The 20,282-nt window shown below is 40.9% G+C and overlaps 1 protein-coding gene and 1 long non-coding RNA gene across 12 annotated transcripts in view; one reads left to right on the top strand and one right to left on the bottom strand.

The window, feature by feature from the left end:
• Positions 1–14,452, bottom strand: part of LOC6505561 (tropomodulin) — a 48,720-nt gene extending 34,268 nt beyond the window's left edge. For 3 of the 10 annotated variants that reach the window (XM_032449484.2, XM_032449480.2, XM_044714323.1), the window contains exon 1: positions 13,679–14,452. In XM_032449484.2, coding sequence (XP_032305375.1) covers positions 13,679–13,909 — 231 coding nt within the window. In that variant the 5' untranslated portion in view covers positions 13,910–14,452. Of the gene's footprint in view, positions 1–315; positions 427–7,143; positions 7,637–13,678 lie in introns of those variants that run through there. The other 7 variants (XM_032449490.2, XM_044714325.1, XM_014905219.3 and 4 more) reach the window with 5 other exon arrangements.
• A 717-nt stretch (positions 14,453–15,169) lies between these two features.
• On the top strand, positions 15,170–17,373 carry LOC123257029. 2 transcript variants are annotated; one of them, XR_006506939.1, is made up of 2 exons: positions 15,170–15,919; positions 15,993–17,373. It is a non-coding gene; the product is annotated as an uncharacterized LOC123257029 (long non-coding RNA). The 2 variants fall into 2 exon arrangements; XR_006506938.1 differs by having other exon boundaries at positions 15,170–15,923.
• Positions 17,374–20,282: the final 2,909 nt, after the last annotated feature.

Here is a 20,282-nt window from a genome sequence, read left to right as displayed (position 1 = left end):
TGAAAAGCCACACACTCACACACACACACACTCTCTCTTTATGCCATACAGTTATTTTTGAAGTGTGTGTGTTGCCATTTTTCCTTAACTTTTTATCATATTTTTTATATTCCACTTGCTGTGCCCCCTTCCCTTGGCCTTCTCCCTTGTCGAGGTGTCAACAGGGCGTATGCGTAATGCGGCAGTTTGTATTCAGTTTTTCGCCCTCAGAACACTGCCGCTCTTTGGCTCTTCGCGAACTTGCCAAAACAGGTGAACGCGACTCGCCTCTGTCAGGCGACGAACACAGGAACAGAAACACGAAAAACAAATTACGGTTCGGTGGGAAAACACTCGCTAACGCTAAAATATATTCGCACTCAGATATGTGATTTTCAATTTTTGAAATTGGCTGCCTCGATCTCTGTGTGGATGCGACTGCCTTTGGTGGCCAACTGATTGGAGAGGCTCATTCTTCGATCGGAGCCTCCTGCCCCATTGTGAAGTGTGTTGGTCGGTCGGGCTCTTTGTCGGCCTTTGTCCGGGCCCCGGGCATCTCACCTTTTGTTTTGATTTCTACACACGGCGGGTGTTAATCACTCTCCATCAGCCTTGTCGCGTGCTTATTGCGTTTCTGGGATCTGGGGATCTATTCTTAGCGGAATCATTTCTTCCTCTATGTCCATCAATTGCCGACGAATTGCGTTCTACCGCGGTGGACAAGGAAGAAGATGCTCGCTCCTCGCACCGCTTGCCAAATCTCGGCTAATGAGTTGTTTGCTTTTAATTACACAAAATTTTCATTTAATTTAAATTGCATTGATTTCTTTCTTGTCTCGGGTGCTAAGCTGAAAAAGGGGATGCGATTATAATGGCAAGGGGTTTCATCCCAAAAACTCGTATCCCAGCTGTCCCTTTAACCGTGTAATTAATTGTTTCGGCTTTCATTTTTTTTTACGCTCCCGTGGCCGAAAAGTTTTTCTTTCTTTGGGGCAACAAAAGTTGGGCCCGCACCCCCATTCGGGACGACTGTTTCTCCAGCTGGGGCATATAAATAAACAACAACAAACGATTTGTAGGCGCAACGCCTGCTAAAAATAACGCTTTCGGATATTTCCACCCAAAAAAGCAAGAAAATAAAATATTATTTATAGCCCAAGGCGGCGAAATATCCACACACACATGTGTGTATGGGTGTGTGAATCAATATGCAGTGAAATGATTTTTGAATTTCCAATTCGCAGCTGGATGTGCGGCATGTTGATGTAAAAATCACAGATGCAAATGCAACGCAATTGCAAAAAACGGAGAAAAAACATACAGAAGGGAAATCGAGGCTAGATAAATGGCATATATCGGAAAAACTGCTGAAAGCAAAGGTAGTCTGGCGTTTACCTCTGTTCCTGCTCCGTTGCTGTTTACAAACAATAGGTGGGAAATAAATCAGGGTGCAAGCAGGGAGCGACAGGCATTAAAGGGCTTTAACCTCTGGCGGAGAGGCGGCAAGGTGGCGAGGCGAAGAGGCGGCGAGCAAAAATTCAATTGCAACCGCAGTTTGAGAGCCACTGCTGAGGTGAGTCAAGGTGAGTTTCTATTTTCTTGGCAGTACGCCGCCCACGTCCCACAGCATCATGTCAGAAATGATCATTGACATTGTCGCGCTGAAGGTGTTCCACACACACTCACACACACCAACACACATATTCTTCAGGTGTTTGGAGAGAAAATCACACTCCGCTCTCTTCGAATGGCGATAATTAGCTCTTCGGCACGCACACACCTGCTGCTCCTCCCAAAAATAAAAGAGCCAGAAGAGAGGTGAGCAAACTGTTGCTTCTTTTTATTTAATTTTTTGTTTTTAGCCTTTTTATTTTATTTCGGCCATTGGGGTGTGCGTGTGTGTGTGGGTGAGTGTTTGGATGAGTCCGTCTCCTTCACACTCCCACCTGATTCATAGTTTCAGACGAGTGACCGCGCTGCTTTCAAGGTAAGTCATTTTCATTTTCGGCGTGAAGAGGTGAGGTGGGTTCAAAAGCACTTTTAACAATAAAATATTAAAAATTGTTTAAAAATTAAATACAATATTTAATTTTAAATCATATAATAAACAAAAAACTACAATATAACATTAATATTATTTATTTCTGTGTAAGTATTGTATGCAGTGGAATTTATTCCTTCAAGCCCCATATGAGTTGAGGGCTTAAATCCAAATTAAACAGTCCACCATCCTTAAACACGAATAATGGTTGTGGCAAAGGAATTCCTCTTGGTCGCTCTTTCCCCTTTCTTAGCCGCGGCGGCACAGGAATTCTTGGCGCGCCTGACCATGTGCCTGTCTACGCCCCATAAATATTATTTAATTTTATATATGTTTCTTTCCGAGCCATTAAAATTATGTAGGTTATAATTTAAATAATCAAACAAACCGACCAGCTGAGAGGGACACGAGAGCGAAACATCAAATGGAAATGGGAATGGAAAGCAAGAGTCTGCTCAAGAATTTCACCTCGTCTGGGGTCGCCCGTCCAAAAAAGAATACAAAAAACCGCGGCCAGATATACCTAGTAGAGAGAAGAATCACGAGCGGAATATTTATAGATTTTGTTATTGTCAACGGTGATGGGTCTGGGGTCTGGGGAAGAAGAGGGCTCAGAGATGGACGAGGGGCGACCAGGCACACCAAGTTCAGGGATTATGGGCTTGGGCTACAGAAGCTTCTCAATGAATCAATTTTAAATGATTCAGAAACATAAAGGTATTTAAGTTCGAACAACACTTTGTTTCAGATTTGAGGCGTTGACACTTGATTGTTGTTATGTAAAGACCTCTTCATGAATTCTTCTCGCTTTGAAAAGAAAATAAATCATTTTTTGTGCCTCTGAAAAATATCACAATTCTGTTTTTATTTTTTCAGAAATATTTTATTCAATATTTTTTATAAAAATATATTTTATAGACACTTTTAGGATATATATTATGAAATCTTAAACCCAAACAATTCTTTAAGGAACTCTCAAAAAAAAATATCCATCTGCCAGCACTCAGGCATAGATTCCATTAGAAACGTGGCCATAAAATGATCATCAAACGATGACAGCTATAAAGCGAGACAGGAATAAAGATAGAGCTTTTCAATTTGCATTTAACGAGCTGTTCGAGTGGTTTCTTGTGCAGTTGTTGTGCCTGCATGTTGGATTCGTGTAAATTAATAATCTTCCCCATTTTTTCGGCCCTCGCTAATGGGCAGTTGATTTATGGGCCGAGGAGTCGGTGCCACGTGACATTTTTATGGATGTTTATTCCCTGGTTATATGCATTTCTGATTGCGGCTAATCGGCCCAAGCCAGTGTGTCGCACATCAATCATACGCCCTGTTCGACATTCCCCCAGTTCGATATTAAGCATCCGCCATGTGGGATGGGATGGAGATGTGTGTTGAATTCTTTCCCAGAATAGCTAAGCAGAAATGCAGTTGTTCGCGTGTCGCGTTGCTTAAATTTCGTCGCCCACTTCCGGGATCAGTCACCCACATTCCCTCCACCAGCCCCCCAGAGACAACTAATTAGAAGAGCACATGTGGCAATCAACTTCGCTGGGACTTGCTGGCGCAGTTGCTGGCGCATTTCAATTTTATTTTCATTGATTTTCTGTGCTATGTGTTGTATGTGTTTCTCTATTTTCTGGCCTGGTTGCAAAACCATCATGCTCGGCAACACTAACAACAGCAACGGGTACATTTTTTTGAATGCACTGCCATCGGGCAGAACAGCACAGAACAGAACAGAGTAGAATGAAAATCGTTTTAGTGAAAATAAATTGAAAATCTTTGGAACATATTCTGAATGTTGTGATAGATTGCCAGCATTTTCAGCTGTCATGTGTCTGTGTGTGGGTGTTTGTTTGCTTTGTTGCCCGTTGCCCGTTGCCAGTTGCCTGTTGCCGTTTCCTACGATTTCTATGCACATCCGCAGCATTCGCCAACTTGGCTTTGTTTGCATTAGTGGAAGTCAAAAGGCTGACAGAAGGGAGGAAAAATATAGCAAGGAGATATGATTCGGTTAAAGATATGACCTTTCAAGGATTCTCTTTGCAATTCCCTCACATCCGTTTCAAATTTTCGTTGCATACTTTCGGGATTAACGGTCTGAAAAGTCACCAAAAATCAGCGGTTGTTGAAAGTGTTAAAAAATTATTTATCTGAAAACACTCCACGCTAATGTGGCGAAAAAAAACGTAATCCACTATTTAATTAACCCCCTGTGGCCACTTGAAAGTAAATGCAATTAAAGCTCATTAAAAATCAAATGTTTGAATCGTAAAAAAAATGGTAATTAATAAAATAGAATTGAAAGTGGATTTATTTATTTCGAAATTAATCCATTTAATATGTCGCGATGACATTGTGGGTTATGGTATGTAGTGCATTTTAAATTGATTTAATATTCATAACACTCATTCCTATTGTTCGAAAAGGTTCATGAGGGTATTGGGTCCTAGCTATATCCTTCCATAAAAATGTCTTATTATTTCCATACCTCATTCGATTTCCTTACCCGCTTCACAGCACATTTTGATTGATTGCGCGAACACTGCAAGCTGAACAAGACAATAGGGAAATGGGAAAGCGCTGGGAAATGATTTTTCGAAATGTTCAAATCAACCGGAGGGGTTAAGGAATCGGAAGCATATTCATGACAGCTGCAGCTGCGGATGGTGGGTGGTGGGTGGAGGCGTTCGAAGCGGGCGAATAGTTTTCCATTGTGGCGAGCGAGAATCCCCGGCCAAAATGTGTGGGAATGGCCACGGGAAATGGGTTGACCGCAGATGCATTTAATCAATCTAATGCAATGCTCGAACCGCCATCGAGCCAAATGCCACCACTCATCAAATTAACACCTCTAAAAATTTCAATCGCTCATGGCACGCACTAATTACATAAAAACCAATGCAGAAGGCCAGCGAGGATGGAGGTCATTTGCGAAATGGAAGGAGAAGCTTAATAAAACAGAAACGAATCACAGAAAGGGAATATTTCTAGAGAGAATCTGGAAAAGTGCAGAGTTGGAATAAATATTTGCAGGCAACCGCCATCAGCAAAATTGAAGGATGAAGCCAACAGAGAGAAAATACGTACGACATCGGCTTGCAAAACAGCTTTTGCTGAAATAAATATTCTAATTAATAGTAAACAAGTGAAATATTAAAAGACGAAGAACTACAGTTATTCTATTTTCTACCATAAAATCGGTATTATTTTTTTTAGCGTAATTCCCTGAGCTTCTTAAGCGATACACTGAAAAGGAGACCACAAACTGCTTAGCAAAATTGCTAATAAACCAGCACAAAGCACAAATAATGGGATGGCGGCAAAGGGCGGCCCGAGGAAAAACAACAATGGCTGAGGGCAGATAAAAAAGTGTGTCGATAGCAGCTCAACGTACAAGCAATAAAGGGAAACTCCGTGGAAAATCGGAGGGAAATAGGGGGCGCACGGGAACCGGCAAGAGATTAAGCGAGCGAGGCAGTCAACGTTTATTTTTAAACATATTGAAAAGGCAAGAAGAAATGGTTAAGTTGAGGCATCGGCCGAGGCGAGCGAATGGCGAATGAAAACAATTTTATTAAGTGAAAAATACGAAGGCAGAAAATAACCCGCAGCCAAAATAAACAGACCAAAGCCAAGGCAGACGGAAAGGAAGAAAAGAACACAAAAGGCGAACTCAGGTCCTTGGCAGTGGCGCCCCGAAATTTTTTCCCCGAACTCAACGGGTTGCCGCCGCTCAGGAGATGAAAAGCTGAGAGGGGAAAGGAAAGCCAAGGAAAATCGTAGGATATCTGATTGAAAGATGCGTCGAAGCGTCGTTGGCGATGTCGGCTCACCTTGAACCACAGCAGGAATAACAACACAGAAGAACCACTCAAAACCATGTGCACCACACGCACACTGCGCCAGCGAAATTTCACTGAAAAAAGAAGGTTATTTCTATTTCACTTTAAAATATTCCGAAAGGAATTGTTTAAATATATACTCTTAGGCTCTGTTAAAGAGACTTGAGAAAAATGTAAGGCTAGAATCTCGAAATGTATTTCACAACGAAAGAAATTGTTCACATTTCTTAAAGAAAACAATTTCTAAATTTTATTTCTTGGTATTATTTTTAAGCTTTTCATTTCTAAATACTTTTTGGAAGTAACTATTTTTTGAAGTGTCGATCAGACACAATTAAGTGCAAAGAAAACGGAAGCAGACGACAAAATTTTACGAGCCAAGCAACCGAAAAGTGCGGCACAGGGGGCTGGGCGTGGGGCAGGTGGCAGCAGGTGACAAAAGCAGCGACGACGTCGTCGGAGCTGGCGACTTCTTTACATAAAAGATTGACAAGTGATTTTCACACCTAAGTGGCAAGCGCAGGAAACACACAGAAACACACACAAAAGCAACGGCGGCAGTGGCAGCGGCAACAACAAGGTGAGGCAAAAGTTTTGAGAGTTGCTTCGGGTTTCCCCTGCCCGGATTTTCCTGCTCTTGGGCTATTTTTTGGAAAATTTGTTTGAAGAAATTGTTTGGGGCATTGTTCGTGTGGCTTAGTTAGCTAAGTCGATAGATTTTCTCGCCCTTGGGCAGTTTTAATTTGTTCAGGGCGGCAGGGGAGGAGTCTGACCACTGGAACTGTTTCCGAATTTGATCGAATGATTGAGTGGGATAATGTGGGCCCTGATGGGGAAAAGTTTGGAAATTTATTTGATTAATACAAGTTCTTTGCCCAAATGTGGTCGGGTAGATTGAAGGGATAGCCTTTTAAACTAAATCTATGATATTAGGGCTAAAAGGGAAATAATTCAGACGACGCTCAAGGCAGGTGTTGCTCTGACATGGAAGTTGTTTTCGAAACCCCTTCATTTCAGCAATGGTTGGAAACTTGTTGATGAACTGAATTAACAAATTAGATAATAAAGAGTTAAAGGGCCAGTTTTAAAGTCATCTTATGCACCGTCATTCATTTCCATTTGAACTTAATTTAACAAATCATTGAACTAAATGATTCAAGGATCCCTAATTGTTTTTTCTACTCGACAACCGTACACATTTCAATTTATATTCTAGAGATTTGTGGGGGAACTGCCCGGATCCGACCCTGTGCCCCCCGGTGAGCGACTTACCGCATCGTCCGTGATGGCCATGGTGACGGTTTGGCTTCCTGGTGGTTTTCGGGAGCTTTCTGGTGGGCCGGGGACTGAACGAGGGGAGTGGGTCTAATCCGCTTTTGCCAAAATCGAAATTAACTTGAATGGGGCAATCTTTCTATTGCGCAGAATTCCAATTCAAATTGTAGTTTTCAATGGGTATATATATAGAGGTGTATATATTCTTTTTGGATTACACAACGACACACACACAGCTCACACACTGACAAACGGAGAACACTGGAGATCGCACGTCACAGAATACGCAACAAACGTGAGACGAGGGCGAACCGAGGGGACTATCGAGCGAGGGGATCCAAAACTAATCTATTTATTTAGCTGACTGGACCGGCCATTGCCTTTCATTCCAGCTGGGGCTATAAATCAATAGTTTCGGTTCGATTGGCTCGGTTCTCGATTGATTTGGCGGGGCGCGCTGCTTGGTTTTTGGGTTTCGCGATGCAACTGAATTCAAATCGGAAACTGCATCGAAATGCAATCAAAGTGCCAGTTGACGTCGAAGACGACGAGCTCTATTGTCCGTCTATATATATCTGAGAAGGTGTTGGGTTAACTTTCGATTTCTTTCGCTGTTGACAAATTCCCGGCATTCTCGCAAATATATTCTCTGCAAACTTTTCGAATTCTTTGCCAGGAAGCGGCAGCCATTGTCATGGTCAAGTGCTTCAAATTAAAATGGAGAAACTGACAAATAAATAATATTATTTGCATAATATTTGTCTATAATTTAAATTGAAACATGAAAAAATGAAAATTGCACTGCAATTTGTCTGATAAAATAGTGTTTAATTAGAGCAAAGCTGGCATTATTATAAAAAAAATTCTAATTGCAATTATTTTATAGTTATGACGGGAAACAACCAGATTTGCAGCACTGGAAACATTGAAACAAAGTCAATTGGGAGCACGGCCGAATGTCAATTTTCGGTCTGGGGAATTATAAACCGGATTAGGCGCCAATGGCAATATGCTTTTTGGGTTCCGACCATCATCCAAATGGAAATACAACTTTATGGGGATTATTTATTTTCGGATTGTGCTGGTAGTGGTACATATTGGAAAATAGAAGCCACAAGATGACGGCTCAACGTAAACATGAATATGTCAGTTTGCAGTGCTGGCCGAATTATGTTTGAATTGGGTTACACAAATGTTTAAGTAGCTCCAATCTGTTTGTGCAGCTGAATTAATTTGCAAATTACATTCGGGCCAAGACACAGTCACAATTTGATATGTTAATTGAAAGGAAATGCTAATAGCTCGAGGTGACTATTTAATCAGCCTTGTATCTGTAAGCCCGGCAATTTGCAACTAATTGGCTTCTACTTTGGGACGGTAACAGGAGCTTGAAGCCTTTTGTTAAGTGCTTACAAGCCGTCAAAATGAACTGAAACGAATCTGAACGATTTCCTCATCGACCTGCCAAGAGACAAGATTGTTGTTCTCTGTTTCTTGGCCCCGGTACGCAGAAAACTACGCAAAACATTTTGTAAATTGAATTTTATTTGTTGGGATTTTGGCGGGGCGCACAAATGTAATTGAAATAAATTTTCAATAGAATATCCGCCCGAAGTGGCGGAAGCTTATGGCAGGCAATGAAATTATTTGTTTGTTATTCTGGCTGGGCTGTAACGCTCTCTGGAAGGTGGAGGCCCCATCCCAACGTAAGGTTGGGAGCCAGCCACTGAGAAATGGGTGAATATCCGTTGTGGCAGGTCAAAGTGCTCGCAGGATGAGCCTGAGACGACTGGGAGCGATTTCGGATTTGGATTTGATCTGGATAAATAAATAAAGCAAAGTGTTTGAAAATTACATGAAATATGTGCCAGTCATAAAGCGGATTTGGTTTGGGATGCGAGCGAAGGGGCGACAGGGACAGCGAATCGCGCAGCAGAATAAATGGCACGTTCATCATACGCCCCGTGCGCCGTGTGCGCCGAGCGAACACAATTTGGCAGCTTTATTTATATACCACCCGTCAGTACATACGGTACCCAGCATGGGCGCGGGGATCGTTTCTGGCATATACCATAGATTCGCCTTACTCGCCTTATGTTTCTGCCGTATGTTTTCACGCAAAACGTTTGCTTTTCAATTATATAAACATATTCCGATTGTATTCAGTCAACGGACACAGAGGCGAGACACCAGCGAGCGGGGCGGGCCTGTGTGTGCATTAAAATTATAAATTGTTTGAACAGCCAAAGGCACAAATAAATAAAACACAGAACCATGAGCGGGCCAGAGCGAAACGAAATGCCAACAAAATGAAAGCGAAGCGCATAAATAACTGACCAAATGTACTCGAAATTTGGACTCGGAATGAATTGGGGGCGTTTGTGGCGTCGAAGAGGACGAGGGGATGCGTCAGGGGCATAAAGGGTGGGGCGGCTTCTCCTTGGGAGCTGCAACAAGTGAATGGAAGCTAAGCGAGCATCAAAGGCCAAGAAACGCCTGACATTGAATTGTCTTGTTGAGTGGCAGTCACTATTAATACAAATTTCTTCACAATTTAATAATTTAAGAAAAAGTGACAAATTTACTCTCAAAAATCAAAGACTAGAATAGAAAGAGTTGATTAACTTAAAGCTTAACTTCAATTTCGTTAAATAGAGTTTCCAATTTTCGGTGTTTAACCCAAAATCTCTCACTGAAATGCTTCAATGGCCGCCTGGCTGTGAAATATTTGTTTGGACTTCAACAGGCGCCATCGCTGACAGCTGTCAGCGGATGGCAGTGAAGGGTAAAGGGCAGACAGGGGCCAGGGGGATAGCGCTATTTAGCGGACATTGCAATTTGTGGGTGAAGGTATGGCCCTGCTCCGATTAGCGCTGCGGCTAGCCACATTTAGCGGAATGCGCTCGCAAAATTGAAAACAAATTAATTTATCAGACGAAACACAATAAAATCATCGGCAAATTGCTGTGGCCTGCGATACCGGTTCGTGGCCTGTCTAATCGCCTGGAAAGCTCCGAATAGTTCGCCCTTATCCGACCTCGCATCCGCTGCCATGTCCCTTCGGAGCTGGTCTGGTCCCTCATGGATTTTCAATTAATCTCGGTTCAATATTATGATGTCTAATCAACAGAATCCTGGCCAGGATGGCATGACAATGGAAGTTTGTGGCCGTGCTTGTGCGCCGCAGGAAATTCCATTATCCTTACATGTGACCAACATTCTGTATAGCTGGTGGTGCTGGTGGTGGTGGTGATGTTGCTCGGTTATGTGGGTTTACGGCTTGTTGCACAAATTAGCATGCCCCATTTGATCGGGACTTATAGCCGGGCAAGTGCGGGCTTAAATGCATTCTGATGTAAGGAATCATGTTGCTGATATGTCGATTATAAGGTATTCTGAATGGCAAGGTATTGTGTTTAATATGAAATTTTTCCTTTAAGGATTCTTGAGTGCTTTAAGTAGAATTAAATTTAAGGGTTATTCAATTTTATTTGTTTTAATTTATTTTTTGGTTAGGAGGTACTTGACAAAATAGCTCTCCAGCTAGAAATAATTTGGGGGCTTAGCTTGATATAAAAAGTTTTAAATGAAGTGGTATAAACTAGTCACTTTTTAAAATTTCAAGGTTCAATTAATGTTGATGTTGATTGGAGAGATATTCATTAAATGAGAGTAGTGCCTTCCTCTGTGTCAAATACAGAGGTGAATAGATATTTCTTTATTTCACCGTCTACAAAAAAAAAAAGGTTGTTCTTTCCTAAAAATCAATTCATGCGTAAGTTCTAATTAATTATTAAAACATTACTATCTCAGTTCCAACTTTAATATCCGGCTTTTAATATCGGAGTACCACTTAAGCGGAATACCTCCCATCTAATAAGCGTCTGAAATCGACAAACGGGAAAACGTTAAATCAACTGTGAAATTTATGACAGTTTTCCGGGTGGCTTGAATTAGAAATAAAATACAGAGTAGGAGTGAGGTGGAAAGAATCAGCAGTATCTGTGACTTTATTTAACTAATTTTGCATTTTCAATTTGAACTCGACTTCGGTCACGTAGCCCTGCGGCTGGAACTCTGACCTGTTAAGCGCATAAAAATGACAAAAACGCTACGTGACTCATTAGCCGAGTTCTGGCTGGGTAAGGAAGGGCCGGCAGGGGCTAAGCGAAAGTGAGAGTGAGAAGTTTAGTTCAACAGTTCATGAGTTCAGGAGTTCAGCAACGGACCCCGACATCAGCAACGCAATTAGTTCCGTAAGTTCGCTCCGGGCGGGGCACACATGCATACCATAAACACACATACGGACATATGCCTGCACTGAAAAAACATATCCTTTTCGTCCTTAAAAAAGTAATACATGAATTAAAAAAAGGGTAAAGAGTGAAACCAACATTGCGTATGAGTGATTTTTTTTATTTCAGAGGATAATTTGCTTAAAAAAATGAGTTCTAAGTATTTTATTTCATTTCATGTTTCAATAAAATATTTATGAATAAGATTTTTACTTTTTCTTTATTTTATAATAAATAAATAATAATAAATGTGAGCAAAGAAACCAACGAATGAGTGATTTTATTTATTTATGAGCAGAAGTTGCTTAAAAAAATGATTTTTAGTATTTCATTTATTTTTATGTTGGTAAAAAATATAAAAATATGTATGAATAAGATTTTTACTTTTGTTTTATTTCATAATAAATAAATAATAATAAATGTAAACAAAGAAACCAACAGTGCGTATGAGTGATTTTTTTTATATCTGAGCATAATTTGCTCAAAATATGCATTTTTAGTATTTTATTTTTTAATTTTTTGGTAAAATATATTTATATTTCATAGAATACATTTTATAATTTTTTTATTTATTTAACAGTCATTGATTTCATAGACTTAAATTGATAAAAAATGATTTTTGATGACAACTTTTTTTCGCTCTGCCGTAGGGCTTCCATATCCTTATCCTTATCCCCAGGACCCAGCTTACACAGCTCATGCGTTTTCATTTGAATTTCGGGCCCATAAAAACGAGAAAAGGCCGACTCGACCCCAAAAAGCAAATTGCAATGCAAATTTAATTTGGCTGCCATAAAACCCGATGAAAGAAAAGCGGACGGAGGGGCGGGTAGATGGGGGCGTGGCGGGGGCCAGACAATCGTAAAACATCAGCAGCGAAATCGAAGATTCCCAACGAAGGAGCTGCGCCAGGAGGGGGCGAGAAGCAACATCGACGGTGGGGCAGAGGGAACTGCATGCGTGGATGGCGCGCCAAGCCGGAAATGCAATTTGTAATTTTGTGCAACGATTTGTGGCAATTAATTGCTGCACCACCAGTAGCCACTTGCCTCAGCACACTCTCGGTGGTGTAATGCGCGCCAGACCGCAAGACACGGAAACCTCAATATTTATTTTTTTTTTTGTGTTTTTTTACATTTGGTTTTTTCCATTTTTTATTTTTGTTATTCTTTTACATTTGCGTTTTTACGTTTTCCTTGGCAGTTTGTTTTTTATAAGTTTTTTGTCGGTTTTCTTCTTAATTTTGTTTTTTTGCCTTGGCTGTGTTGTTTTTTAGGCTTTGTTTTTGTTGCATTTGTGAGCGGCACAGAATTTATTGCATTTAATTTTTTTTGCAATTTTTTGGCTGTCAAATATTTTGGGATTTTTTGGCATCACTCGCATCGAGTATTTAAGTGATTTCAGCTTAACAATATTTAATTTTCTGCTTTTTATTCAGAGTCGCCCGAATCGTCAAAAAAATTGAAATCTTTTGTGATAATTTGCGCCGAAATCAAACAGCTGCAAAATTTGTTTTTTGCACATTTTTTTGTATTTTTATTTTGACTTTTCTTCGGCAACGTCGCCTATAGAAAGTGTGGCCTGGCCGGACCAGAGCGATATATAGGACCGCCTATATGTCGGCGGATACGACAGTCGCGGTGTGTGTGTTGGGGAAGATTTATAATATTCGTGGGACCGTATAAACAATTTGTTAAGACGCACATAGAGAAATGGCATTTGGTATAAATAATATAGCCAGAGTTCGCCATGTTTTGGCCAATTTCACAAGCTGAGAGATCAGTGCATGAAAAGATCCCTTCAAAAGCAACAAATGATGATTTATTGTGTTTCATAAGAGAGGCGTTTCAAGGGTGGCGAATTCTCGTCGAATATCATTCTATAATTGGCTTAAGTTTTATATTCGTTTTCAATGATAATGTTAGAACTATACTTGGAAAGATGAAAAATTAATGGAACTTATTTTTGATTTACTTTGTTTCTTTAAAAAGACCATATAAAAAATGGTATATATGTGCTTTGCAAATTATGCTTTTATGTGGAATATTTTGGGGTCTATATCTATCCTATTTTGTGTAAACAAATCTTGAAATACTTTCAAAAAATCGAATATTTTCTCAAATAATATTGGCGATGGGTGAATGGCCACTTCAAGTTTTTAAAGACTCTTTCACGATACTGTTAGTGGTATATTTCCCAAAATTATTTTATAAAAATAAAATCGTTTTGTTACTCACCTCAGTAATTTTCATGGTGCGCTTGACCGTCTTGCGGGTGACTTCGGTGGTCTCCTCCACCACGTCGCCATCCTCGTCAATGGTCTCGGTGACCATTTTCTCGGTCTCCCCGGGAATCACTTCCTCGGTCTGCTCGGTAACCACACTGCTCTTGCTCTCGGCATCCGGCTGGGCATCGGTTTTGGTCTCCTCCTCGGCGGAGCCACCAAAAACATCCTCAATGTCCGACATGGTTTCTGATTTGAGGACTTCTTCCCTGGTTTCACTTGAGACTTGAGTGGTTTTCTCTTCTTTGAGGGTTTCTGCGTTCACTTTCACTTGGTTCGTTTCACTGATCCACTGATCTCTGATCACAACAACAACACATAACACGCAGAAATGCTCGGTTTCTTTCTTATATTTTTTTTTTTCTAGCTAGCTTGTTGCCTGAAAAAATAAACGACCAGAGCCAGAAAAATGAATTTTCTTGTATATTCCGTTGGGCTCTTGGCAGCCGCTGATTATTATATAAACAAGTGGAATTTCGCGGCACGATCACTGTTTAATAACTTTTCCGATTCCGATTGCTATCAGTATCTGGCTCGCAGTGTATCTTACTGATCCTTTCGAGAAGAGTTCTCGGCGATCCTCTCGGCTAGTGCTTGATTTTCAAACTGTGAGAGCGATATGCCGTTCAGCGGCGACGTAAGGCACGTCAACAACGGTGAATGAATAACGGGACTGTGGGAACAACGGAAGAAAGCCAACGGAATAACGGAACAATGGGGACAACGGAACAAGAGAAAGTCGCGTCAAGCGAAACAAATTGAAATGGCATTTAAAATCGCGTCACTTCAGGATGTTTCGCAAACAAATCCGGAATAATTACGGAATAACGGAACGCACACGAGGCGAATTACACGATCACGGGTCTTCTTCTGCTTCTGTTTTAGATTCTGCTTCTAATTCCGCTGCCTCTGCCTCTAGCGCTGCTTCTAGTTAGAATATTCTGTCTGCCACCGGAACCGCCGGAGAGTAGACAGAGATGGCCTACATATCCGGGCAGGGTATGGCGGGCAGGGGCCCCAATTGGCGGCAGCATTGGTACAAGCGGGATGGCTACACCCGACAATCTCTCCCATTCTCCACACTCTCTCCAAGAGGCAGAGAAAGAGAAACAGAGGGGGTATCTATGGTCTACTCTTGGCTCACTCTCTCCCATTGCTGACGTATCTTACAGTGAAAGTAAATTTTTAAACTTAATAAAATATGTATCCTTTAGAGCCCTAAACTATTATTTTTAAATCATTAAAATTCCGCCAATAAAAATTTAATATTTTATATATAAAAATCTTAATTAATTATAAATTAAAACTATTTCTTTCCGGTGTATTTCAAAATGTTGATCTCTGTGTTTCAAAACTGTTGCTTGTTTTTTTTTCCTTTATATTCAGTTTTATTTGCCTCTAAGATTTTTCTTTGAACAAATGTGAATATGAATGCGAATGAGTTTGCTCGCTAATTGTCCGCCTGTTGCAATTTCTCCGTCCGGCCAAGCGATTGCAATTAGTACGGCATCCCGACGTCTGCGGCACGTCAAATTTCAAACTCGTTTCCGTACTCCCTCGCCACTCGCCACCCGACTCCCATGTGCTCCCATGTGCGTGGAGCTATTTTTGGTGATATCCCGAAAACAATGGCCACAAAAAGAGAAAAATGGGAAACGAGAGAATGAAGTTGGCTTAAAATAGCATATAGACTGGGGAATATCCAAGCATAGCTCAGATAATAAATTGGTTGGATTTATTTTTCATTTTTTTCTTATCTACATATGTAGAATGTATGTAAAAAAGACAGTTAACAAACATATTACGTATACGACTAGTTGTACTTTTAAAACAGTTGCTTTGTTTGAATGGAAGCGGTTCTGATCGATATATTAAAGATAAATAAAAAATAAAAGATTTAATTGGCATCCATGTTCTACTTGTCACGTACTAATAGCTTCCATGAATATACCCATCCATGCCATGGCACCCTGGGAAAGCCAGTGTGTCTGAATCGGTGGGAATACATTGGGCTGATCTGGCTGGCCATTTGGCCGGTCGGCATTTGGCGTTGTCTTTCAGTTTTAATTTTTTTCTCTTTTTTTTTTTTGCCGGCATTCGACAGATGAGCTGAGGCAGTGCATCGCATCCAAATCCGCATCCATGGGCCTCACCGGCACTCATCGTACAGGGTGCCTTTGGGCCAGGGGCATCTGTCAGTGAGCCATCTCGAGTGGTTATACCTTCTGCCTTCTATCTAATTTGATTTTGTGCTTATTCCGATTTAGATTTGGATTTTGATTAGCGAACGCCTTCAATTGCTGGCATTCGGGGCTTTCGTTTTGACAGCGATGTGCGGACTTCCTGTATCGCATCACGACTGCAAGATATATGAAAGACAAGTGTTTCGAACGTCCCGTCGTATCCCCCCACAGAGCGCTGTGTAAACAAAGCGCCAAGCAAGCGCAAGACAAAATATTCTAAAATTAATTTTCGAAAATGTCTTTTCGGCTCTGCAAGCGCAGCGACATGAAGCGGGACAAATGCCGTATATAGATACACCCAATGGTAGTGTCTCTGATGAGCAAATGCAATTATGTGGAAAAGCCGAGGGGCAAACAAGGAGTACGGGGTAATGAATAGAGCCACGAAATGGAGCAAGTACTCTTTCATTTTCCCCTGGCCCAGCCAATGTGTGTTTGCATGTGGAAAGCCACACTGATGACAGACAAGCCACAGCTCTGAAAGTCACAGGATAACACAAGCTAGTACACAGGGAAGCCACTCACACTTTGACTAAAGATAGTGCAGGGAAGACATATAGCTTCAGTTAATAAACAGTTTTTATTAAACGAATTTCAAGTTTTATTTTGTTAAACATTATAGAAAAAAACATTTCCCTGTCCTTCTAATGAAATAGTACTGTCCGATGTCGAGTGCTATATTTTTGGCGCCATCTGTGCGTGTGCGAATATGAATTTCTCAGGACAGCTGCTCGTGATCCTTTTGGCGTCGAGAAATCAGCGTTCAAATATGATTAATAAGTAATTTCTTTGTCAACAACCGACTGGGATGGCCTGGGATGACGACAGCGATAACGAATACAATATAGCACACATATAATATATAACGACAGCGACTACGAGTGGAGCTGAAGGGAACGACGCCATGGAAATCTTTAATAAAATACATGTATAAATAAATTATAGGGCGAGCCGAGGCAGGGAAATAAAGTGGGGAGAGATGAACTGCGCTGAATGGATGCGAACGGGTAATAAAACAAAGCGACGACGTCGGAGATACAAAGATGTGGCTAAAAGGAGGTGCCAGGGGAGTGGCTGCAGGGACGGTGGCTTATATGCAAGCGGAGCGTGACCGCACTTCCTTTTAGCCTGGATCTCCGGCCTCCACCGACCCCACTCCGGCAGCGGCTCCTTGGCCTTGGCTGCTCCCTGTTTATTTCACAGTTGTAAATTGCACAAAGTAAATGAAGTACTTTTTATTATAAGCCAACAAGCCAAAGTTGCCTATTCAATACACAAGGAAAAAGCTTACAAATATTTCTACAGTTAAAGGTCTCAAAATTGAAAGGAAATTTTAATTGGCATTTAAATAAATCAACACTTAGTTATTAAATTATTATGCCATTAAAATGTCAACAAAGCAAAATATTTTTCCTTTATAATTTTTAATCGACAAATGTATTGTTTGATGGAATAAAGACCTCTCGATTTGCATTCTTCCCTAGCAGCTTCGATCGATAAACAATGAACTTGCTTCATGTTCTTCATTTTTTCCGTGTACCCCTGCCATCTGCCTCTTCTATTCGAGACTTTTCTTTGAATGCGCTGTCGTTTGCCAAGTGTCGTTGACTCTCACTGACCTAGAGGGAATATAAAACCAGGGGCCTGACTGGTGGGGGGAAAACGCATGGCAAGATTCATGTGTAGAACAAAAAGATAATTCTCGGAAATGGAGAAAAGTTTCGTTTCTGCCTCGATGTTTCTCGGCATGCAAAAGCGGAAGGCCCAAAAACGATTTCTGTCAACTTCTGGAGAATTTTCATTGCCTGCCGTCCATTAATTGAGTTGTTGGCGGTGGCAGTGGCGGTGACGGGGACATGGGGTTTAGTCAAAATGCGAAGACGGAAAATCTACTGGCAATCGACCATTGAAAAGTTCAGATTCCGTGCAGACACCCACACAAACACCCCCACGCCCACTCCACACTCAACATGTTTGACTTGCGATTTTCCGTTTAACTCAAGCGAAATGCAGTTAGCAGCAGAAGCAGGAAAATGAAGAAAAGGCAAACACACACACACACAAACACTCTCGTAGACCAACTCGGATGAGTGCAAATGCAATTCTGGGGAAACTAAAACGGAAACTGCAAGCAGAAGGGCTTTTCCGTGGCATAGTTTTAGGTGGAACTTGGCAAGAGCATTGGAATGTCTCTAATCTGAGCGCCAGAATGAGTGCTGGTATGAATAAATCTGCACTGGCCAAGAATCTCGGATCGGAATTGTTTACCCTTCCACCCATAGACTCCCGGAATGAGCATATTTCCAGCAATTCTTCGGCCCCTGCCAATGTTTGCCCTCGGAAGTATGCTGCGGAAAATGTACGTTTATCAGAATTCAAGTGGGTCCCAGCACTTACCACAGCCATACACAAAGAGAAAAGGATACTTACTTAAAAAAATTCTACAATCTACTAAGGATATAATTTATTTATTATATTTAAGAGTTTTTATAACTTTTCAAAGATGGAAATATATCAAAGTATATTTATTTTTAAGTCATATTGAAACTTTTTCTTCATGCGAGCATAGTTTAAAGGTCGGTCGGTAAACTAGAATTGCTGCGGCTATCTCAAGCTGCAGGCTTCGAGTTAACAGAATGGGTTTGCACTGGGATTGTTCCTAAGCATTCTGTGAGTTCTGGCCCACGCATTCGCAGCTGTATCTGTATCTGTGTCCGCACCAGTAGCTGGTATCTGTATCTGCAGCCTCGCTGCGGGCTGTGGGCAGTAAGCAGGCGGAGCAGAAATGGAAATAAATAGTTGCTTTGCTCTTTTGTCTAATTAAAACGTTTCATTTCGTTCCAGTTCCATTTGTTGACGTCACATACACAGTACACGTGTGTGTGTGTTTTTTTACCCTTTAAAAGTGCTTACCAGGGGGTATTTTTCCATTAAACAAGAGGTGACTGAAATGGTGGTGCATGCAAATGAATTAGAAACTTCAAGGGCTTTGGGGGAGATAGCTTGAAAGAAACATTCATCCCGACAATGCAATAATATTTTGAGATATTTATTTTTCTATCAATTGAGATAAAATACTAAAAGAAAGTGATTAAAATTGTTCCAAACTTTACTGCCTTTTACACTAAATGTCTTACAGGATATAGCCTAGTCGTTAAATTTGATTTCCTCCATCGGAATTCCGTGTTTTCCCTCTTTCCCTTTGTGTGCGTGACAGACAAACGCACGGGCGCACTTTTCCAAGTTTTTCCCCATGGCCCCGCCCCTTGCTAGATTCCCCATCGTTAGCTGGTCAAACGGTTTCGTCTTCATTTGGTTTTCGGTTCTGTTTTTCCTGCCAGACATACATATGCTGGGTCCTGCCTTGCCATTAAGATGATTTATGAACGGAAATCATTTTTCGACCAGTGCGGCTTTTCAGAGTTCTGCTCTTGGTCGATGGAACGATTTTTGGTACGGCCTCCATTGGTCTAGGCCTCCATTTTGTGGAGTGAAGAGACCACTTCACCCCAAAGTATGCAACAGTTTTCAATTTCGTTTCCGTTTCCTGCAAACTTTCCCTTTACACTCGGCTGACTCCCTTAATTTGAAAACCAATGCTACTCTGTTTCAGTTCGTTTCGATTTGACTTCATTTTCGGAAGGCAAAAGTTTCAGAGAGCAGCTGGCCGCAGATTGATGAGTTTTCTTTTTCCGGCTGGAGAATTAATTTCCCTTTAACGAATTTCGCAAACTTTGATATCACCAAGAAGATAAACTAATTCTCTTCAGCGTTCTGCCTTGGGAGCAACAAGTGGTAGGCGAAAGACACATTTATAGCGAAAGTCATTTTTATGGCTAAAAGCTCAAATGGATGCTGAAAAGCTCAAGAATGCTTTTAGTCACTTTTGGAATTGTGGGGACAACAACCAACAAGAATATTTAGCTGTATTTTAAAACCTTTAAAACAAAAATTGACAAATTAATTTGCATTAAATTAAAGTAATTTGTTATTTATGAATAAAAATTGGAACATTTTAATTTCTTAATTTTTCTACATAAAAGTTATAAGTTTTATGTTTAATTCGGCTGGGTCTATATATCAAAAAATATACCAATTAATAAGCGGAGTAGCATATATGTACAATTAAACTGATTAATAAAAGTGATCGGGGAGTTCCCCAAAGCATTGTCGCTTCAGCTGAGTCATATCCTCTAAACTTTAAGTGGGGTTTTCGTTTTCCAAATCAACAGGTTCTTGGCCAATTCCAAGTAAGCCATGGTTTGAATCACACGCCTCTCTGAAAAAAAGTGCCAAGAAAGGTCTCTTCTCTTT

This window comes from Drosophila ananassae, chromosome 2L (assembly GCF_017639315.1).
Source record: "Drosophila ananassae strain 14024-0371.13 chromosome 2L, ASM1763931v2, whole genome shotgun sequence".
Classification (NCBI taxonomy): Eukaryota; Metazoa; Arthropoda; class Insecta; order Diptera; family Drosophilidae; genus Drosophila; species Drosophila ananassae.
Note: the sequence above shows the minus strand (reverse complement) of the source record. Positions and strands in the feature narration are given on the sequence as shown.